Source organism: Pygocentrus nattereri, chromosome 26 (assembly GCF_015220715.1).
Source record: "Pygocentrus nattereri isolate fPygNat1 chromosome 26, fPygNat1.pri, whole genome shotgun sequence".
NCBI classification, from domain to species: domain Eukaryota; kingdom Metazoa; phylum Chordata; class Actinopteri; order Characiformes; family Serrasalmidae; genus Pygocentrus; species Pygocentrus nattereri.
In genome coordinates, this window is record NC_051236.1 from 3385824 (window position 1) to 3409715 (window position 23892).

The 23892-nt window shown below is 41.5% G+C and overlaps 1 protein-coding gene across 2 annotated transcripts in view; it reads left to right on the forward strand.

Annotated features, from left to right (window-relative positions):
* Positions 1–23892, forward strand: part of LOC108435695 (contactin-4) — a 237245-nt gene that overhangs the window by 106508 nt on the left and 106845 nt on the right. For both annotated transcript variants that reach the window (XM_017711696.2, XM_037534749.1), the window contains exon 2: positions 13078–13234. In XM_017711696.2, coding sequence (XP_017567185.1) covers positions 13180–13234 — 55 coding nt within the window. In that variant the 5' untranslated portion in view covers positions 13078–13179. The remainder of the gene's footprint in view (positions 1–13077; positions 13235–23892) is intronic.

Consider the following 23892-nt stretch of genomic DNA (forward strand, 5'->3'; position numbering starts at 1 on the left):
GTCGTTGTGATGTAATTAAAGTCAGTCAGAGGGGTTTGGTGTGAAATGGTTGATTGTATCAGTCGTTGTGATGTAATTAAAGTCAGTCAGAGGGGTTTGGTGTGAAATGGTTGATTGTATCAGTCGTTGTGATGTAATTAAAGTCAGTCAGAGGGGTTTGGTGTGAAATGGTTGATTATGTCAGTCGTTGTGATGTAATTAAAGTCAGTCAGAGGGGTTTGGAGTGAAATGGTTGATTGTATCAGTTGTTGTGATGTAATTAAAGTCAGTCAGAGGGGTTTGGAGTGAAATGGTTGATTGTATCAGTCGTTGTGATGTAATTAAAGTCAGTCAGAGGGGTTTGGAGTGAAATGGTTGATTGTATCAGTCGTTGTGATGTAATTAAAGTCAGTCAGAGGGGTTTGGTGTGAAATGGTTGATTGTATCAGTTGTTGTGATGTAATTAAAGTCAGTCAGAGGGGTTTGGAGTGAAATGGTTGATTATGTCACTTGTTGTGATGTAATTAAAGTCAGTCAGAGGGGTTTGGTGTGAAATGGTTGATTATGTCAGTTGTTGTGATGTAATTAAAGTCAGTCAGAGGGGTTTGGAGTGAAATGGTTGATTGTATCAGTCGTTGTGATGTAATTAAAGTCAGTCAGAGGGGTTTGGTGTGAAATGGTTGATTGTATCAGTTGTTGTGATGTAATTAAAGGCAGTCAGAGGGGTTTGGTGTGAAATGGTTGATTGTGTCAGTTGTTGTGATGTAATTAAAGTCAGTCAGAGGGGTTTGGTGTGAAATGGTTGATTGTATCAGTCGTTGTGATGTAATTAAAGTCAGTCAGAGGGGTTTGGAGTGAAATGGTTGATTGTATCAGTTGTTGTGATGTAATTAAAGTCAGTCAGAGGGGTTTGGAGTGAAATGGTTGATTGTATCAGTCGTTGTGATGTAATTAAAGTCAGTCAGAGGGGTTTGGAGTGAAATGGTTGATTGTATCAGTCGTTGTGATGTAATTAAAGTCAGTCAGAGGGGTTTGGTGTGAAATGCTTGATTGTATCAGTTGTTGTGATGTAATTAAAGGCAGTCAGAGGGGTTTGGTGTGAAATGGTTGATTGTGTCAGTTGTTGTGATGTAATTAAAGTCAGTCAGAGGGGTTTGGTGTGAAATGGTTGATTGTATCAGTCGTTGTGATGTAATTAAAGTCAGTCAGAGGGGTTTGGAGTGAAATGGTTGATTATATCAGTCGTGATGTAATTAAAGTCAGTCAGAGGGGTTTGGAGTGAAATGGTTGATTGTATCAGTCGTGATGTAATTAAAGTCAGTCAGAGGGGTTTGGTGTGAAATGGTTGATTGTGTCAGTTGTTGTGATGTAATTAAAGTCAGTCAGAGGGGTTTGGAGTGAAATGGTTGATTGTATCAGTCGTGATGTAATTAAAGTCAGTCAGAGGGGTTTGGTGTGAAATGGTTGATTGTGTCAGTTGTTGTGATGTAATTAAAGTCAGTCAGAGGGGTTTGGAGTGAAATGGTTGATTGTATCAGTCGTTGTGATGTAATTAAAGTCAGTCAGAGGGGTTTGGAGTGAAATGGTTGATTGTATCAGTCGTTGTGATGTAATTAAAGTCAGTCAGAGGGGTTTGGAGTGAAATGGTTGATTGTATCAGTCGTTGTGATGTAATTAAAGTCAGTCAGAGGGGTTTGGAGTGAAATGGTTGATTATATCAGTTGTTGTGATGTAATTAAAGTCAGTCAGAGGGGTTTGGTGTGAAATGGTTGATTGTGTCAGTCGTTGTGATGTAATTAAAGTCAGTCAGAGGGGTTTGGTGTGAAATGGTTGATTGTATCAGTTGTTGTGATGTAATTAAAGTCAGTCAGAGTGGTTTGGTGTGAAATGGTTGATTGTATCAGTTGTTGTGATGTAATTAAAGTCAGTCAGAGGGGTTTGGTGTGAAATGGTTGATTGTATCAGTTGTTGTGATGTAATTAAAGTCAGTCAGAGGGGTTTGGTGTGAAATGGTTGATTGTATCAGTCGTTGTGATGTAATTAAAGTCAGTCAGAGGGGTTTGGAGTGAAATGGTTGATTGTATCAGTCGTTGTGATGTAATTAAAGTCAGTCAGAGGGGTTTGGAGTGAAATGGTTGATTATATCAGTTGTTGTGATGTAATTAAAGTCAGTCAGAGGGGTTTGGTGTGAAATGGTTGATTGTATCAGTCGTTGTGATGTAATTAAAGGCAGTCAGAGGGGTTTGGAGTGAAATGGTTGATTGTGTCAGTCGTTGTGATGTAATTAAAGTCAGTCAGAGGGGTTTGGTGTGAAATGGTTGATTGTGTCAGTCGTTGTGATGTAATTAAAGTCAGTCAGAGGGGTTTGGTGTGAAATGGTTGATTATGTCAGTTGTTGTGATGTAATTAAAGTCAGTCAGAGGGGTTTGGAGTGAAATGGTTGATTATGTCAGTTGTTGTGATGTAATTAAAGTCAGTCAGAGGGGTTTGGTGTGAAATGGTTGATTATGTCAGTTGTTGTGATGTAATTAAAGTCAGTCAGAGGGGTTTGGAGTGAAATGGTTGATTATATCAGTTGTTGTGATGTAATTAAAGTCAGTCAGAGGGGTTTGGTGTGAAATGGTTGATTATGTCAGTTGTTGTGATGTAATTAAAGTCAGTCAGAGGGGTTTGGAGTGAAATGGTTGATTATGTCAGTTGTTGTGATGTAATTAAAGTCAGTCAGAGGGGTTTGGTGTGAAATGGTTGATTGTATCAGTTGTTGTGATGTAATTAAAGTCAGTCAGAGGGGTTTGGAGTGAAATGGTTGATTATGTCAGTTGTTGTGATGTAATTAAAGTCAGTCAGAGGGGTTTGGAGTGAAATGGTTGATTATGTCAGTTGTTGTGATGTAATTAAAGTCAGTCAGAGGGGTTTGGTGTGAAATGGTTGATTGTATCAGTTGTTGTGATGTAATTAAAGTCAGTCAGAGGGGTTTGGAGTGAAATGGTTGATTATGTCAGTTGTTGTGATGTAATTAAAGTCAGTCAGAGGGGTTTGGTGTGAAATGGTTGATTGTATCAGTTGTTGTGATGTAATTAAAGTCAGTCAGAGGGGTTTGGAGTGGAATGGTTGATTGTATCAGTTGTTGTGATGTAATTAAAGTCAGTCAGAGGGGTTTGGTGTGAAATGGTTGATTATGTCAGTTGTTGTGATGTAATTAAAGTCAGTCAGAGGGGTTTGGTGTGAAATGGTTGATTATGTCAGTTGTTGTGATGTAATTAAAGTCAGTCAGAGGGGTTTGGAGTGAAATGGTTGATTGTATCAGTTGTTGTGATGTAATTAAAGTCAGTCAGAGGGGTTTGGAGTGAAATGGTTGATTATATCAGTTGTTGTGATGTAATTAAAGTCAGTCAGAGGGGTTTGGTGTGAAATGGTTGATTGTATCAGTCGTTGTGATGTAATTAAAGTCAGTCAGAGGGGTTTGGAGTGAAATGGTTGATTGTATCAGTTGTTGTGATGTAATTAAAGTCAGTCAGAGGGGTTTGGTGTGAAATGGTTGATTATGTCAGTTGTTGTGATGTAATTAAAGTCAGTCAGAGGGGTTTGGAGTGAAATGGTTGATTATGTCAGTTGTTGTGATGTAATTAAAGTCAGTCAGAGGGGTTTGGTGTGAAATGGTTGATTGTATCAGTTGTTGTGATGTAATTAAAGTCAGTCAGAGGGGTTTGGAGTGAAATGGTTGATTATGTCACTTGTTGTGATGTAATTAAAGTCAGTCAGAGGGGTTTGGTGTGAAATGGTTGATTATGTCAGTTGTTGTGATGTAATTAAAGTCAGTCAGAGGGGTTTGGAGTGAAATGGTTGATTGTATCAGTCGTTGTGATGTAATTAAAGTCAGTCAGAGGGGTTTGGTGTGAAATGGTTGATTGTATCAGTTGTTGTGATGTAATTAAAGGCAGTCAGAGGGGTTTGGTGTGAAATGGTTGATTGTGTCAGTTGTTGTGATGTAATTAAAGTCAGTCAGAGGGGTTTGGTGTGAAATGGTTGATTGTATCAGTCGTTGTGATGTAATTAAAGTCAGTCAGAGGGGTTTGGAGTGAAATGGTTGATTGTATCAGTTGTTGTGATGTAATTAAAGTCAGTCAGAGGGGTTTGGAGTGAAATGGTTGATTGTATCAGTCGTTGTGATGTAATTAAAGTCAGTCAGAGGGGTTTGGAGTGAAATGTTTGATTGTATCAGTCGTTGTGATGTAATTAAAGTCAGTCAGAGGGGTTTGGTGTGAAATGGTTGATTGTATCAGTTGTTGTGATGTAATTAAAGTCAGTCAGAGGGGTTTGGAGTGAAATGGTTGATTATGTCACTTGTTGTGATGTAATTAAAGTCAGTCAGAGGGGTTTGGTGTGAAATGGTTGATTATGTCAGTTGTTGTGATGTAATTAAAGTCAGTCAGAGGGGTTTGGAGTGAAATGGTTGATTGTATCAGTTGTTGTGATGTAATTAAAGTCAGTCAGAGGGGTTTGGAGTGAAATGGTTGATTGTATCAGTCGTTGTGATGTAATTAAAGTCAGTCAGAGGGGTTTGGAGTGAAATGGTTGATTGTATCAGTCGTGATGTAATTAAAGTCAGTCAGAGGGGTTTGGTGTGAAATGGTTGATTGTGTCAGTTGTTGTGATGTAATTAAAGTCAGTCAGAGGGGTTTGGAGTGAAATGGTTGATTGTATCAGTCGTGATGTAATTAAAGTCAGTCAGAGGGGTTTGGTGTGAAATGGTTGATTGTGTCAGTTGTTGTGATGTAATTAAAGTCAGTCAGAGGGGTTTGGAGTGAAATGGTTGATTGTATCAGTCGTTGTGATGTAATTAAAGTCAGTCAGAGGGGTTTGGAGTGAAATGGTTGATTGTATCAGTCGTTGTGATGTAATTAAAGTCAGTCAGAGGGGTTTGGAGTGAAATGGTTGATTATGTCAGTTGTTGTGATGTAATTAAAGTCAGTGAGAGGGGTTTGGTGTGAAATGGTTGATTATGTCAGTTGTTGTGATGTAATTAAAGTCAGTCAGAGGGGTTTGGTGTGAAATGGTTGATTATGTCAGTTGTTGTGATGTAATTAAAGTCAGTCAGAGGGGTTTGGAGTGAAATGGTTGATTATGTCAGTTGTTGTGATGTAATTAAAGTCAGTCAGAGGGGTTTGGTGTGAAATGGTTGATTGTATCAGTTGTTGTGATGTAATTAAAGTCAGTCAGAGGGGTTTGGAGTGAAATGGTTGATTATGTCAGTTGTTGTGATGTAATTAAAGTCAGTCAGAGGGGTTTGGAGTGAAATGGTTGATTATGTCAGTTGTTGTGATGTAATTAAAGTCAGTCAGAGGGGTTTGGTGTGAAATGGTTGATTGTATCAGTTGTTGTGATGTAATTAAAGTCAGTCAGAGGGGTTTGGAGTGAAATGGTTGATTGTATCAGTTGTTGTGATGTAATTAAAGTCAGTCAGAGGGGTTTGGTGTGAAATGGTTGATTATGTCAGTTGTTGTGATGTAATTAAAGTCAGTCAGAGGGGTTTGGTGTGAAATGGTTGATTATGTCAGTTGTTGTGATGTAATTAAAGTCAGTCAGAGGGGTTTGGAGTGAAATGGTTGATTGTATCAGTTGTTGTGATGTAATTAAAGTCAGTCAGAGGGGTTTGGAGTGAAATGGTTGATTATATCAGTTGTTGTGATGTAATTAAAGTCAGTCAGAGGGGTTTGGTGTGAAATGGTTGATTGTATCAGTCGTTGTGATGTAATTAAAGTCAGTCAGAGGGGTTTGGAGTGAAATGGTTGATTGTATCAGTTGTTGTGATGTAATTAAAGTCAGTCAGAGGGGTTTGGTGTGAAATGGTTGATTGTATCAGTCGTTGTGATGTAATTAAAGTCAGTCAGAGGGGTTTGGAGTGAAATGGTTGATTATATCAGTTGTTGTGATGTAATTAAAGTCAGTCAGAGGGGTTTGGTGTGAAATGGTTGATTGTATCAGTTGTTGTGATGTAATTAAAGTCAGTCAGAGGGGTTTGGTGTGAAATGGTTGATTGTGTCAGTCGTTGTGATGTAATTAAAGTCAGTCAGAGGGGTTTGGTGTGAAATGGTTGATTATGTCAGTTGTTGTGATGTAATTAAAGTCAGTCAGAGGGGTTTGGAGTGAAATGGTTGATTATGGAGATTATAGAGATTTCTTTACAGTGGTGGTGATAGGATCCAGGGGTCGCCGTGACTACAACATAATGCAAATATATATTTTGTTTGTTATCTAAAACCTACATGTGTCTTCTGAGCTTCTATATGTGGTTTTGATGATGAAAAAGACAAGAACTGACTCAAAACTGTTGTAAAAAACTGTCTTGGTCATCAGGCAGTGAATTTGTAACCATTTCACGTAGGAACTTTTTGGTTCCTATCACCATCACTGTAAACAGTTCTGATTCTGAAAGTTTCCCTAGAAAGGAGAGTTTCACCCCAAACTGCTCTGAATGACTGTTTCCAGCTCAGCCATTCGGTTCTTACTTCATCTATCAGTACACCTGGTGGTCCAAATCAGCAGCATAACAGTCCATTCACAGCACAATAGGTGTGCATATCACTGCTGTCAGAACAAAACCTCAAAATCTCCACAGTCTTTCAGTTTTTCAGTTTTTGAGAGAATTTTAAAATGCCTATTGCCCTTTATGTTGTATGTTTGTTTCGTGATGAATGGACTAAAATAATTGGCTGAAAAATTACTCTGAAAATCTTCTGGTTCCATTGACTCTGAAATGAGACCCTCAAATAAAAGAGCATCACTTCATTATCAGCTACTAGCGCCGCTCTGTAGGCGACCCTGCCCGTCTGCAGGGACAGCAGAGGAGGGGAAAGTTCAGCTCCTCACTGCTGGGCTTTAGTTACATTTAGGGATCAAACACCTTCAAAGAGGGGGGGCAATTATTTATTATCACCCCCCCAATTCTTCAGTGATATGAAGCTGAAGTCAGATATTCTCCAGATTCTCGTTCAAATTTTCACGTTCCACCTTAAAAGGCGCAGCAGGTACATTCTGGCGCTTCAGGTATCAGACCTGCTGGACTATTTAAGGTGGAACGGGAAAGTTAGCTAGCTAGCTATAGAAACATTAGCATGCTATTAGTGATTCTTTTATGCTTGTTATGAAAATGACCGTGATACACTGAAATGGCATTAAATTAAGATAAAACAGTGGTTATTGTCATTTTTTAAACAGGGAAATTTCTTACATTTGTGTAAATGGCAGAAAATCGCCCGGTTCCTTTGACTTACATTAAAAGTAATGCATGTAATACAGTGGGTTTCCAGCTATTCAGATGCTGTTGTTCTATAGGTTCTCTAATATCTTGCAGCATTGCAGCGTTGCTGGGTAGATTGATTAAATGAAATCATGCCAGTGAAGGTAGAGTTCCTCAAAGCTCCAACCATGAGGTCAAAGGAAGTTCTTCCAAGTCGCATTGGCTACAGTTTCAGCATCCATTTCACCCACGCGCCAGTCATGCATCAACCGTGCATGTTTCATAAGGACGTCAACCAAATATCCGCTTATCGACTCGTCCTCCCAGACTTGATTGAGACTCATAGTGGCCAGTGGCCCAGTGGGGCAGAGTGACAAACAAACAGTCAAAAAAGGAGAAGAAAAAGCGTGAGGTTAAAAAAATAGACCCTGAATCGATAGGGATGACTGAAATGATGGAGAACTTGAAGGTCAGCACTCGTGGTCCCTGCGAGCAGATAATACAGGAACATAATCAATCTCATCTAATTTAATCTGTCCCTCCATCTCTGACCTGATCCCGGCTCATTTTTCTTTCCTGGTCAGTTCTTTTCATTTTCTGGCCAATGATCTCCGAGCTGTGGTCACTGTTGAAAAGGATGAGGAAGAATGCCCAAAAGCTTTGAAGTATTGATGGGAGAAGTTTGATGTGCAAGTCTGGAGAGGATGACTGTCTCTCTGCTTATTATCGCTGTGAATTGTACGTGATGAGAAAATCTTCTGTGTCTGGCTTTTAGATTCAGGGCAGTTAATGAATCCCTGGCAGGTTCTCGAGTGTCTATTTCAGACCACAAGTTTGCACATATATATATATATATATATATATATATATATATATATATATATATATATATATATATATATATATATATACATATAAAGAACAAAGTATATATATATATATATATATATATATATATATATATATATATATATACTTTGTTCTTTAGTAGCCTCTTAAACTCCTCGGTACCACCGGTGGCTCCAAAACGCTCTTGGTCATGTTCTTCATAACGTTCATATTCCATAAGCTCCATTCAGAAGCTGGGCGTCGTGTGAGGCTGCAGCTCTTCTCTCCAGTCTAATAGACGGTGATGTCATTTTAAACCCTTATAATAAAAGAAGCTGAACTTTGTTTTTCTACTGAAAGTCGACCCGTTTTTCACAAAGAGCGTCGGAGATTTTTGGCTTTCAGTAAATTGTGAGCATATAGTGATTGTGTGTAGATCATAAAACAGTTTCTGTTAATTTGAGCTTTTACATTAAAAATAAATAAATAAATAATATAAACATTTGCATTTTTTTCATGCAATGAAAAATAATTTTCCTTCCGATTCGGTCTCGTAAATTCAGATGGACGAACCAAAACACCCTGGAGAATTGTCACGATTGGCCCCTCCCAGTCTTCCCTGTGCTTTTGTTTACTTGTACATGTCCTTTTTGTTTTGATGCTTCCCTGTCCTGCCCCCTTGTTTCCAGACCCTGCCCTTGATTGTTTTCACCTGTGTTTTGCCACCTGTGTCTTGCTGTCCCTCGTCATCCCTGTTGTATTTAAGCCCTGTATTTTCCCATGTTAGGTTGCTGGTCTTTGTTTGACTTGTTTAGCATTGTTTGAAGTGTTTGGTGTTTGTTTATTTTCCCTGTGTGCGTTTGCGTTACGTCTGTCCCTCCTTTTCTCCGTGTTGGCTCCCTGACCCTGGACCGTCTTGAGTATGGATTTACCCATAATAAATCTCGCTCGTCTTCACACATGCATCCGCCTCCTCATCGCTCCCAAACGTTACAAGAATAAGAGGTTAAGATGTTCACTTTCGACAGAATTCCATCATTTTTTCAAAATGTCTGCATAATTCAGTCTCTGAGTTATAAACAAAGTGATTTTTGTGAACTGACTGTGTGAAAAGACTAGTGGTGGTGGTGGAACCAGGGGTCACCATGACAACAACACAAAAAATGATTTTATTTACTGTCCAAAACCACCAGTGAGTCCACACGTGCCTTCTGAGTTTTATATGGAATGTTGATGATGGTAAAACCTTAAAATCTTCTTTAGTCACCATTACCCCTTGATTAATATTAATATATAGTCAGAACAAAACTTCATCTCCAAAAAGATCATTTACTGCTTTTTCTCCAAGATATTTTGGGCCATTTCTGCTGGTCATTTCAATTTGGGCATTTTCAAATTATGTCAAAAACTGATTAGTTTTAGGCCAAAAATCTCAGACATCAGGCAGTGTTTTCATAACCATTTCTTTTAGTGGTGGACGTCTGGTTCCTATCACCACCACCAGAGCCGGCCCTGACCAATGTGGTGCCCTAGGCGAGATTTTGGTTGGTGCCCCCTGCATCATCAATCACCGGGTTTATACACTCACACAGACGCGGCAAAGCTTTATGTTTTTGAGGGTTTTTTTATTTTAGAACGAAAACAACAGTAAAACAGTAAAATCAGTATTAAAGAAACAAATAAAAAGGAAGTGAATTATGAATATAACCGTATAACAATGAATAAATCTAAAGGTGTTGCACAAAAAATATTTTAAAACTATTTTACCTAAAGTAGTGCAGAGAGCAACTTTCTGCTTATTGTAGAGTCTCTAATCAACGAGGATTAAGACCTGCTTATTTAGTGAAAATGGGGGGGGTCTTTTCTCCTGTTTCTGCCCTGGGCACCAGAGGACTTCTGCCTTTCTGGGCGGGGGTGGGGGGGGTGGGGTGGTGCAGGTGATAGATGTTGTGTGTTGTTATTATAATAATTATTAATTTGACTAATATTATTAAATAATGAAGTTATGATGATTATGTGGAGTTTGCTTGTTTTCATATTTATTAATTGTTCATTTGTAAAAATAAATAAATAACATGCACGCAAGCGCCCCCCCCTGGACAGACGGCGCCCCTAGCATTTGCCTATATCGCCTAATGGAAGGGCCGGCCCTGACCACCACTGTGAACAATTCTGACTCTCTAAGTTTCCCTGTAATCACAGTTAACCACTTTGAATGAGTTTGTTTATATAGTATCTGTTTAATTAAGCAGAAGTTTTGACGGACTGGTAACACGTTTCTGTTGATGTTACAGCGCTTTGACGGTGAAGGATTCCAGTCTTCCAGGGCAATAAACAGTCTAGTAGTTTGTCAGAATGAATGAGGGATAATCTTGACGACATTTCAACCTCAACTGAAGAGCCTTATCGGTTTAAATGAGTGGTGGGAACTCTCCCCGGTAGTGTTCTCACCACTCATTTGAATTGAAAACACTTATCAGATGAGTGGGAAGATGTATTCCTTCAAGACATCCAGTCACCTTGAATTACAATGACTCAACATTACTGTAATACCATTTATCTTTTGCTGTAATTGTAGTCTTTGGAGCAGGGGTCTCAGATTCTAATTAACTGGGGGCCACTAGCTAGTTTGCCTTCTCCTATGGACGAGGGGGTGCTTGAAAAAATGCAGGGAAAAAAACTTACCATATTTTTTCCCTTTGATCTCGTGTGCTCCATCTTGCTGGTTTGTCTTTTTTTCTCATATCTCTCTGTTTTGGAGTCTCTGAAAAACCCTCTGTTTGGAGGGTCATGTAGCCCAAACCCCCCCCACCCCCCCCCCACCCCTCTATCTCAAGAATCAGGACACCCCACCCCCTAAATGTGAACGCGCAAAACAGAGGGCTAAGGGCTCAGTGGTAGGGGCGAGGGGTGAAATGGGATTGGGCCTTAATATCCCTCCTTCTCTTCTCCAGTTCATTCAGAACAGGAGGAGACAGTCATTTCTTCAGAAGCGGGAAAAATAGTGGTGAGCAACAAATAGTATTATTTCCAGCTGAAGTTCTGTTATAAGTACATGTGAAAGCAGACATGTCTGAGTGAAACAGCCTTGCTGAGGGAACATTTTTGTCACACCGAGCAAAGTTAAGCCTTGTGAGTGTTTGTGTAACCCAGATTTGTGGGTGAGCACACAGCAGTGATTCTGCCATCAAATAAAAGAACCTGGGATGTCAGCGTGCCTCCAACATGACAAATAGAGGTTGCATTACTGTGTAACACTCTAATGTATTACCTTCAAATCAGCAGCTCTGAAAGTGCTGAAAGTGCTACGGGCGCATTTATTTATCAGACTCATTTTCTATGCAGGCCTTCATTTGTAAACGTGAGAACAGCAGTGACGCCAGCCGTAAATTAAAGTGGCTAAAGTGTGGCGGCTCTGATGTGCTTTGAAGTGCACTGGATTCCTTGGAGGTGGGCGGACTGCCCTCAGCGCTCTCAGTGCAGAGTGAGGTGCCAGTATTTGAAAACTGGAATCACACTTCAGAAATTTGTTACGATTATTGGAGGAAAGACAGAAATAAACAGACCAGCAGTTCTGTGACCCGCCAGTTGTATTCTATAGCAGGACTGTAGAACTAGGTGTAGTTTGCTCATATGTGGGAACAAGTTGCAACTATATGTATATGTGTGTATATGTATATATATATATACATGGCTGTGGGTGGCTGTTGGTGGGAGGGTGGGTGGGTGGCTGTGGGTGGTAGGGTGGGTGGGTGGCTGTGGGTGGGTGGCGGTGGGTGGCTGTGGGTGGGTGGCGGTGGGTGGGTGGTTGGCTGTGGGTGGGTGGTTGGCTGTGGGTGGGTGGGTGGGTGGTTGGCTGTGGTGTTTATATCGCTGCTGTTGGATCAAAACCTCATATCTCCAAAATCGTACCTTTTCAGGAGAAGGAAAAACATTAATATTTAATAAAAAAACGATTTTATGCATGTACAGCTTTTTACTTGTCATGTACTGACTAATGTTTTAAGTAAGTTCTGCTCAAAATGGGCTAAAATTGTCCCAAAACGGTCCCCACCGAAAAGATTGTCAGAACTAAGCATTCATTTGCTCAGAAAAGCACTAATGAGCATTTCCAAAGCTCTCACTGTGGCAGCCCAGTATTACTTGTCATTACCAAGTTATCATCCAATACCTGGTTGGGCTAATCAATACTTCATTATGTTAAATCAAGTGTGCTGCTCATGGAAATGACAAATCTATTTGATGGCTCGGGGCTTCGATAATAAACCTGGACTCACGATGTCCAATGTCCAATGTCCTGACCTGCTCACACAATGTCGCCTACATTTAAATAATGGAAAATTGTTATTTTTTTTATTGTGTTTATGTTTGTGTGGTTATTCCTGTGATCTAGGGTGTCTTTACAGGCACAAACACACTCACTGCCAGGCTGAACAATTGTTTCAAACAATGTGCTTGGGTGCCGAAGACGTGTGTGTATGCATTCTGCCATTTCAATGAGCTTTGCTCCTGCGCTGAATCGTAATCCTGTTTGGAGATACACGCTTGAAATTAAATACAGGTTCTCAGGCGTATCACACCTATCGTAGCTATTTTACAGTCTAAGCGTGTAGAACCAATACTTTTAGCACAATCCAAACATTGCCTTTGGCAGCGGCTCGTGTGTTCAGATCTAGGCATTGCAGGTTTCTTTGCGCCCTCTCTCCTCTACCTCCATCACACCCCCACCCCCCCCCACCCCTCCCCCCGACTCTCTGACTCTCTCTCGGGAGAATATCGTAGCAGTGTGTGTACACTAAATATCGGCTGCAGTGGATCAGCTGTGAGCCTGCAGGCATGAGATCCTTCCTCCGCTTATTTTGGCGAATGAATTATTAATGTCCTACTGATTTTCCTCAAGTTCCAACTATGCTGCCAGATTTCGAGCACGGTTTCTGTGCATGTAGTGTTGCACCAGCTCTCTCTCATATCTCTCTCTCTCTCTCTCTCTCTCTCTCTCTCTCTCTCTCTCTCTCTCTCTGCTCTTCTAGAGTTACCAAAAGCCGACTTCTACGCAGGAACTCCAGCAGAACGTCTCTCGTTCCGGCACTTGGATGGGAATAAAGCTGAAATTGTGACCTTGGAAGACGAAGATGTTGTTGCCATGGGAACTCTTAATCCTACTGTCACTCAAGTGCTACCTGGCAGGTACGCTATCCCCTGAGTAGCCTTTGATACCTCACCTGATCTGCATAGCTCCCACTTCAGGGCATTTCATTCAGCTCCGTCTCATCTGCATCTCTGTTCCTCTTCAAAGGGATGCGTGGTGGGGATGCGCTACTAGGGTTGCCCCAGCAGGCCGCTCTGCCTTTTTTTATTACACCTTCGTGGAGTGTTTCCTCGAAACCTATTTTAATGTGCGTCATTGATTCATACGTAGCGGGTAGCGGAGCAGACGTAGGTTGGAATTACATAAACCTTTGATGTGCAAAGGATTTCCCTGCTGCTCACAGACTGATCACCTGGTTTCATGAATTGAGTAGAACTCAGGTTTCAAGAACATCCATATAAACATGGCCTCAGTGTGTAATAAGAAAATGAACTGGCCACGTTTACATGCAGCCTAATAATCTGTTAATAATCTGACTGATGGCTCAATCAGAATAGAAAACGTCCATTTAAACACCTCAGTCGGAATAGTCTAGTATAATTGAGGCCATTCGGAAAACAGTTCCTGCCCAATTGAACAAGGTGGGCAATCCTGTAAATGATCTGTTAAACAGAAGAATAATATCTAAATGCCTGTATCCGATTATTCACAGCACAAGTGTGAATCTCTCAACCCCCAGATATCCCAGTGATTGCCAGTGATAACAGACGCATGGTGTATTTTTATATGAATCACTCACAGAGACTTTAGGTTCCCACCACATTTGCGTTTGTAAGTCTAAGAGATGCAGGAAAACCAAGGCCTTTACGTTTTTGCCATTTTTGTCATTGTTAGACAGCGAAACAAGTTGGAAGGGCAAAATCAACCTTGTGGATGTGGAATGTAGGTCAAATGTAAATCTATCGTTATTTATTCACTTTTAAATAAATGTGAAGGGCTTGGTCTTGACTGGCCAGCAGATGTTTACAAGCTGCAATCTTGAACATAAATTGTCCTGGAGCAAGTTAGACATGCAGCATCGTAGTCATTTTTAACAGGCTGTGCATCAGTGGAGATTCCAGTGGCTATTATCTTCCATAAAGCAAGCCACAGAAACAACCCTGAGTTATAATTTTAGAAATAACCCCAGTTTATATTAATCACATGCCATAATATGAGCTGTACAGATAATCTCAGATTATATTCATATTGTGAAATATGAACCATATTACCCTAAACTCATGCTATATAACAAACTGTATTATATTAATCCTGCCCTGTAAAGCAAATCCTAGAAATAACCCCAGGTTATATTAATTCAGTGCTGTAAATAAATCTTGTGATATTAATCATGTACAATAAAAGGAGGCATCGCTATAGAACCTCACGTAATAATAAGTTCATGCTATAAAGCAAACCAGATTATATTAATCTACTATAAAATTAACCATATAAATTACCCCACATTATATTAATCTTGTGCTATAAATCAAACCATATTATATTAATCCCATGCTGCAAAAATGAGCCATAGAAATAATCCCAGTTCATATGAATCTCATGATATAAATCAAACCATATTATATTAATCCCATGCTGTAAAAACGAAGGAGTAAAGGACTTGTATCGTTTGGCTAAACAGAGAGATAGAGCTGGAAAGGATGTACAGCAGGTTAGGCTGATAAAGGATAGAGAGGGAAATGTTCTAGTGAGTGAACAGAGAGTGTTGAGTAGATGGAAGGAGAACTTTGAAGAACTAATAAATGAGGAAAACGAGAGAGAGAGGAGGACAGCGGGAGGAGAGATAGTGGATCAGGAAGGGCAGAGAATTAGTAAGGTGGAAGTGAGGGCAGCTTTAAAAAGGATGAAGAATGGAAAGGCAGTTGGTCCAGATGACATACCTGTGGAGGTATGGAGATGTTTAGGAGAGAAGGCTGTGGACTTTTTAACCAGGTTGTTTAACAAACTCCTGGAGAGTGAGAGGATGCCTGATGAGTGGAGAAGCAGTGCACTGGTCCCCATTTTTAAGAACAAGGGTGATGTGCAGAGCTGCAGTAACTACAGAGGTATAAAGTTGATGAGCCACACCATGAAGGTATGGGAAAGAGTTGTTGAAGCAAGGCTAAGGCGAGAGGTTCAGATCAGTGAGCAGCAGTTTGGTTTCATCAGACAGGAACTGTGGTACTGTATGAGAAAGTCAGGTGTAGCTGAAAAGTATGTTAGGGTGGTGCAGGACATGTATGAGGATAGTGAGACAGTGGTGAGGTGTGCAGTTGGAGTGACAAATGGTTTCAAGGTGAAGGTGGGGTTACATCAGGGATCAGCTTTGAGCCCCTTCTTGTTTGCAATGGTGATGGAAAGGTTGACAGATGAGGTCAGGAAGGAGGCTCCATGGACCACGATGTTTGCAGATGACATTGTAATCTGTGGTGAGAGTAGAGAGCAGGTGGAAGAGAATCTGGAGAGGTGGAGGTTTGCACTGGAGAGGAGAGGAATGAAGGTCAGTAGAGACAAGATGGAATACATGTGTGTGAATGAGAGGGAGGCAGATGGGAAGGTGAAGATGCAAGGAGTAGAGGTCGTAAAGGTGGATGACTTCAAATATCTTGGGTCAACCATCCAGAGCAATGGACAGTGTAGAAAAGAGGTGAGGAAGAGGGTGCAGGCAGGATGGAGTGGGTGGAGACGGGTGTCAGGGCTGATGTGTGACAGAAGGAGAGCAGCAAGAGTGAAAGGGAAGGTCTACAAGACAGCAGTGCGTCCTGCTATGATGTTTGGTTTGGAGACTGTGGCTCTGTCTAAAAGACAGGAGGCTGAGCTGGAGGTGGCGGAGATGAAGATGCTGAGATTTTCGTTGGGAGTGACAAGGATGGACAAGATTAGAAATGAGCAGATCAGAGGGACGGTGAAGGTGGAGCAGTTTGGAGATAAAGCCAGAGAGGCCAGGTTGAGATGGTGTGGACATGTGTTGAGGAGGAATAGTGGATATATTGGGCGAAGAATGTTGGAGATGGAGCTGCCGGGTAGAAGGAGAAGAGGTAGACCTCAGAGAAGGTTTATGGATGTAGTGAAGGTGGACATGGAGATGGTTGGTGTGAAAGTAGAGGAGGCAGTGGATAGGGCAAGATGGAGGCAGATGATCCGCTGTGGTGACCCCTAAAGGGAGCAGCCAGTAAGAAGAAGAAGATGCTGTAAAAATGAGCCATAGAAATAATCCCAGTTTATATTAATCTTGTGCTATAAATCAATGCATATTATATTAAGCTGATGTAAAATTAACTGTATAAATAACCCCACATTATATTAATCCAGAGCTATAAAACACACACATACACACACACACACCTTCTAAGCCGCTTCTCCTTCTGGGTGCTATAAATCAAACCGTATTATATTAATCTGGTACTGTAAAATAACATGGAATTAACCCCAGGTAATAATATTCTCGTACTAAAAATAAAACCATATGATATTAATCTTACCCTGTAAAAGGAGCTATAATAATAACCCCATGTTATATTAATCTAGTGCTCTAATTCAAACCATATTATTTTAGGGTTGTGCTAGTAAACTAATCCTAGAAATAAGCTTAGGCTACATTAATCCCACATTAAAGAAATGTAGAAATAACCCCAGGTTATAGTAAATCTGTCATATTCTATCACATTATGTGGAAGTGACATACGGGCGCACTCAAACAAGTGCTTTCTTGTGTTCTCCGAGACCCAGATCAAGCCGATAGGCCCTGTTCTGGCTCACGTGCGCGACTAAAAACATTAAAGCAAGCCGAATTTTATGTAGCAATGCCAACTGTTGGCTGTAAACTCTCAAACTAATGACAATGTTAATGACCCACTGAAAGACGGCTAGGCAGACGATTAAAGTAAATTATGATAAAATAAAACATTCGGACGTTTTCTGCTTCTGAGCAGCGGAACGTGTTGCATATGGATCTTTTTGGCATGACGTCAAGCGGTCATAAACATCGCAGACGTCCTGTGGTAAAGTCACATTGCTCTGCTTCCCCGGAAAACGAGTCCTGTCTGAATATTACCTCACTGCTTCACTGTACTGCGCATCCAGCCGTGATCAGCAGGCCGCCCGCACCTGAGCCTTGGCACCCTGAGAGTATTTGTTTCTATAAAGAGGCCTTGTTCTTCAGCGGAGTTGTTGTAGAACTCTCGGCACATTCTTTCATGCTGTAAGGGACGTGCAATCTGGAAGCGACAGGTGCCCTATTTAAGCTTACAGATGTACTCCCCTCAATGCCAGTGCTCCAGTTATTGTAGTTGTCACGCCACAGTAGCTGTGCCAGCTCCAAGAAGCATTTGCATTCAAGCCACAGGTGCTTTTGTTTGATTGCACAGCTTGGCATTCTGATTGATTGTTTGGTGAACATGAAACCCATGGCCTGCATTGGTCCTCATGATGTAACTATGGAAAGCAAGGCTGCTGAACGCACAGCCTCGGGGCTCTAACCTGCCCGACATTCAGGACTGACATCATCAACGCTTAATGAAAGCCGCATCCAGTCCTGAAGCGCCTCGACGCGTTTCTTTTGAAGTTAAAGCTACGTTTACCATGTTTTAACTCTTTCTGGCGCAGGGCTGACACTGGTGTGGACTTAAGTGGACATGAGTGAGAGTGGGCTGCACCAACACGGATTCGATTAAGCTTAAGACTTTAGAGCTAATTAAGGATTTCAATCAATCAATCAGCCTTGATTTAAACTCGGAGTACATTAAGGGGAACTCTCATTGACAATGTAGCCGAGCCAATGCAGAAAACAGGGATTGAAAAGTTGGATAGTTAAAAAAAAAAAGGAAAAAAAAGTATTATTAATCATAACATGCAGTCTAATGTAAACATGTCAATTATTTGAACTGCTTTATATTTGACGTGTTTTTTTCACCATGTAATTTAGGTTTTATTTCAGTTGTTGTGTTGCAACTGAGGCGGCACGGTGGCGTGGTGGGTAGCGCTGTCGCCTCACAGCAAGGAGGGCCTGGGTTCGATTCCCCGGGATGTTCTCCCCGTGTCTGCGTGGGTTTCCTCCGGGTTCTCCAGTTTCCTTCCAAAGACATGCAGGCAGGCCAATTGGACGTGCTGAATTGCCCCTGGGTGTGAGTGTCTGTCTGTCTGCCCTGCGATGGACTGGCGACCTGTCCAGGGTGTATCCTGCCTTCCGCCCGAAGACTGCTGGGATAGGCTCCAGCACCCCCCCGCAACCCTGAAGGAGAAGCGGCTTGGAAAATGGATGGATGGATGTTGCAACTGTTACTAAAACGCTTAGTTTTGATTGGTGACTGTGATGGACTTGCCTACCTCTCTATGTAAACAGCAGCGGTTCTCAAGAGAAATTCCTTTGATTGTCAACATTTCTGCTTAATTCAATCATTGAGATGTAGAGAAAGTCATTCACAACCAGGGGTCGCACAAATATAGACATTTTATTTGCTATCAAAACCAGCAGTGAACCTCCACGTCTCCTGAGTTTTGATGATGGTAAAATCGTTTGCGCTGGGGACTATTTTGCCGGACAGCACCCTGCATGTATCCCTCCACCATGACTGGATGCTTTAAAAATACATTGAAGACCAAAATCTTCTCAAAACTGTCATAAAACAGTGTCTTAGATATCAGCCAGTGTATTCATCACCAATCAATGTAATATCTTGTCTGCCTCTTGTTTTCGAGTGTCACCCTTAGAACTGAGCTACAGGGCAGTGGTTGAGATCTTCCCTCTAATAAAAGAGCATCACTTCATTATCAGCTACTAGCGCCGCTCTGTAGGCGACCCTGCCCGTCTGCAGGGACAGCAGAGGAGGGGAAAGTTCAGCTCCTCACTGCTGGGCTTTAGTTACATTTAGAGGGGGGCAATTATTTATTATCCCCCCCCCCCAATTCTTCAGTCATATGAAGCTGAGCTCAGATATTTCTTAGCTTCCTGTCTGAGATTGAGCTGCCTAACTACTGAGACATTAGCGTACTGTGAGCATTTTTTATGCTTGTTATGAAGAAAAGGACCACAATACATTTAAATGACATTAAACAGAGATAATTCAGTGGTTATCTTACATTTTTACATAGAAAATTCTCACATTTCTGGGTTATTTTGGTGTCTTGTTCAGCCGTCTTGCTGGTTTTTCTTTTTTTCTCATTACACTCTAATTGGAGTCTCTGAAAAACCTCCGTTTGGAGGGTGATGTAGCCCCAACACTTCACCCTACCCCTCCATCTCAACAAGAGTCAGGACAACCTACCCCTAGACATGAACACCCAGAACGGAGGGGTAGGGTTAAGTGGTAAAGAGGTAAAATGGGATTGGGCCAAAGACATTGTGGGGATTATTTTAAAACTTCACCAAATCAGTTTCCTGTACCTTGTTAATCTCCCACTTTATGTTAGAGTAAATACTTTATATTTGTGCAGTTAAGCTTGACAATGACACAGTGTTGCCACTTTTCTTGAAGAAAGAGCTAAATGTTGTCTGGCTCACTCAAAACGGGTCATAAATTAAGGGGCATGAATTCACATAAAGAGACTGTGTCCACAATCCAAATGAATTAAGCCACAGATGAAAGGAACCTGCCAACAGGGTAATAGCTGCATTCATAAGTACAATAGGAAGTACATCGGAAGCAGCCTGAGTACAGAGGAGATTTGCTCTAGCCTCCATAGAAAAGGCTGTTTAGGTAATGTTGACTGTTTCACGGCCTTTCAGTGCACAAAAAATGTGCTTCCAGTTTCCGATGTATGTACACATTATTTTAAAAGTAACTTATCGCTTCTCATATTGTCATCATAATATCCGACAGCTTTGTTGAACATCCCATTTAATGTCAGTATCGTGCAGCAGATGGGGTCCACCACCATCAGAAGGCTGTCCCCTTCTGAAAAGCTTTTCAGAAGCTCAGCTTTGTTTGGCCCAAGGAGGCTGAGCTGGAGGTGGCGGAGATGAAGATGCTGAGATTTTCGTTGGGAGTGACAAGGATGGACAAGATTAGAAATGAGCAGATCAGAGGGACGGTGAAGATGGAGCAGTTTGGAGATAAAGCCAGAGAGGCCAGGTTGAGATGGTTTGGACATGTGTTGAGGAGGAATAGTGGATCTATTGGGCAAAGAATGTTGGAGATGGAGCTGCCGGGTAGAAGGAGAAGAGGTAGACCTCAGAGAAGGTTTATGGATGTAGTGAAGGTGGACAGGGAGATGGTTGGTGTGAAAGTAGAGGAGGCTGTGGATAGGGCAAGATGGAGGCAGATGATCCGCTGTGGCGACCCCTAAAGGGAGCAGCCGAAAGAAGAAGAAGAAGAAGCTTTGTTTGGCCCAAGTGCTGTTTTTGATGTAAAATCCCAAACTTAACCAGTCCTGGAACTAGTTAGACCTGCAGTTGCTCTGGTGATGTAGACAGAAAATCCAGGTGTACACTATACTGCCAAAAGTATTCGGTCGTCTGCCTTCACACTCATATGAATTTGAGTGACGTCCCATTCTTAATCCATAGGGTTTAATATGATGTCGGCCCACCCTTTGCAGCTACAACAGCTTCAGCTCTTCTGGGAAGGCTTTCCACAAGGGTTAGGAGTGTGTTCATGGGAATTTTTGACCGTTCTTCCAGAAGCACATTTGTCGGGTCAGACACTGATGTTGGACGAGAAGGCCTGGCTCACAGTCTCCACTCTAATTCATCCCAAAGGTGTTCTATCAGGTTGAGGTCAGGACTCTGTGCAGGCCAGTCAAGTTCTTCCACACCAAACTGGCTCATCCACGTTTTTATGGACCTGCTTTGTGCACCGGTGCTCAGTCATGTGTCACGCACTCGGATCCAGCCTCGCAAGACAGGGACTCCAATTCCCAGAGTCTCACGTGACTTCATACTCCCCACCCCACTCTTGGCAGAGATCCAAGTCTCCGGATTACTAAAGACTTCCACCTGCATTTAATTAGAAGGGACTCTAAGGTTGGGCTATTTAAGCCCAGACTAGGCACTGCTACAATGCGAAGTATTGTTTCATTGAACCTTACCGAGCGTTTCCTTTGTACTGTTCGTTTTCTCGTGTTTGGACTTTCGTATTGCTCTGTTGACTTTTGTTTTTTGCCTCGCCCGTTTTAGATACCTCAGTTTTTGTCGTTGTGGATATATACCTTTTTGACCTTAGCTTGGACTGGGATTATGATTTTGTTTTGCTCTATTGTTTTTAATATATATTTAATATACCACGCTGATTTCCGATCTGCATGCGTCTGCGACTCATTTTTACATCATGTTGGAACAGGAAGGGGCCGTCCCTAAACTGTTCCCACAAAGTTGGGAGTATCAAAATGTCGAATAGCATTAAGAGTTCCTTTCACTGGAACTAAGGGGCCGAGCCCAATTCCTAAAAAAACATCCCTACACCATAATCCCCCCTCCACCAAACTTTACACTCGGCACAATGCAGTCAGACAAGCATCGTCTCCTGGCAACCACCAAACCCAGACTCGTCCATCGGATTTCCAGACGGAGAAGCGTGATTGGTCACTCCAGAGAACACGTCTCCACTGCTCTAGAGTCCAGTGGCGGCGCTTTACTCCACTGCATTCCACGCTTTGCATTGCGCTTGGTGATGTAAGGCTTGGATGCAGCTGCTCGGCCATGGAAACCCATTCCATGATTCTCTCTACGCTGTTCTTGAGCTGATCTGAAGGCCACATGAAGTTTGGAGGTCTGTAGTGATTGACTCTGCAGAAAGTCGGTGACCTCTGCGCACTATGCCCCTCAGCATCCGCTGACCGCTCTGTCATTTTACGTGGCCGACCACTTCGTGGCTGAGCTGCTGTCATTCCCAATCGCTTCCACTTTGTTATAATCCCACTGACAGTTGACTGTGGAATATTTAGTAGTGAGGAAATTTCACGACTGGACTTGCTGCACAGGTGGCGTCCGATCACGGCACCGCGCTGGAATTCTCTGAGCTCCTGAGAGCGACCCATTCTTTCACTAATGTCTGTAGAAGCAGTCTGCAGGCCTAGGGGCTCGGCTTTACACACCTGTGGCCATGGAAGTGACTGGAACACCTGATTTGGATGGATGAGTGAATACTTTTGGTAATATAGTGTAGATTGATCAAAGCCTAAAGTTAAAATGAACTGGATAAGGAAGAATTCCTGCTTTGTAAATGAACCCTTGGTTTAAGTTTTTATTCAGTGGTTTACAGTTAAACCCTGATTATAACTGATTCAAGACGTTGTTCCATTTCAGCCTGAGAGTTATGAGTTCCCTCTCCCTCAAATAGATCATTAAATTCTGCTTCATTAATTGAATAATGCACAGAAAAGATGCTACTTAATAAAACTATTTAAACTATTTCATATGAAAAGATTTTTAAATGACCATTTTTCGTTCAGACATTGATTTTAATCTAACAGGATTAGATCTTTTTTATACAGAGATATAAATTGATTAGGGTGACAGTGGTTAATTTACATGTAAAACAGCTGTAAGAATGTACTCACTCCAGCTTCAAGGTACTAAATTATGCGTTGTATATGAGCGCAGACAGAACAACTGAGTAGTCAGCTGATTGCTAAGTGATTGAACTGACTGTGTACAGATTTTCTCTCATTGTCTGCCTGACAGTGAATCAGACAGCTCGGGGAATAAAATAGATATTGATGATGCTTCATTAAATGTCTGCAGGCCTGGATTACATGCTTACTGCTCACTGACATCGTAGTCACTTACATAAAATGCAGTTTGAAGCTAATTGGACAGATTTCGTTTTGGTTTCGGCTCCGTCCATCAGCAGCTTTTAGTTTAAACAGTGACTACGAAAAGAAAATGTCAGCTTGAATGTGTTTGTATTTGCCTTCTGTACTTTTTATATAAACCCTCCACTTTACAAGTAACTGGATACATGTTTAGTGCTCAGCGGTCACTATTAGTCCTCCTGTGTTAGTGCTCTATTCAATCTTTCAATTCAATTCAATTATTTTGATGGTTAAATGAACAATCACTACAGAGTCCCGCTGATGACATCCTGTATCAATAAAAATAAGGCATGGCCACGCCTTATTAATGCATGGGAACGAGATCCTAATGCATGGCCACAACAAAATAAGGTGTGCGAATGAGATGATTAAGTGGTGACCATGACTCAGTAAGGTGTGGGAACGAGATCATGGCTTACTAAGTCGTGGCCACGCATTAGGATCTTGTTCCCACACGTTAATAAGGCGTGGCCATGACTTAATTATCTCGTTCCCACACCTTACTAAGTCGTGGCTACACCTTATTTTTATTTATACATGTTGTCACCAGTGGGGTTCCGTAAATCACAAAAAAGGCCAAACAATGAAAATGGACTTAACCGAAGAATAAAAACATGCATGACCGTTCAGACATTCATCTGTACTTTAAGAAAAGCTGAACTTGGAAAAAAAGACCTCGAATATAAAACTGCTGTGGGTGAGTTTTCTAGACAGGCCTTGGACTACACAGCCGTCTGAATGGATGCTCTTCATTGAAAGGAAAATCTAGTCCAGAACCTAGGCTTAATCCCCAGTTATGGGATAAAAGGCATGGAAAGTTTGCCCATGTGGGTCTGTTTCTTAAAAGTAGGATAAGTTGAAACCTGGGAGATTAACATGCAAATTACGATTAAATCTTCATCGTTTTTCCCCGACTAATCAAATATAATTGAGTAATTGTGATTATAGATATGTATAATTACTCGAG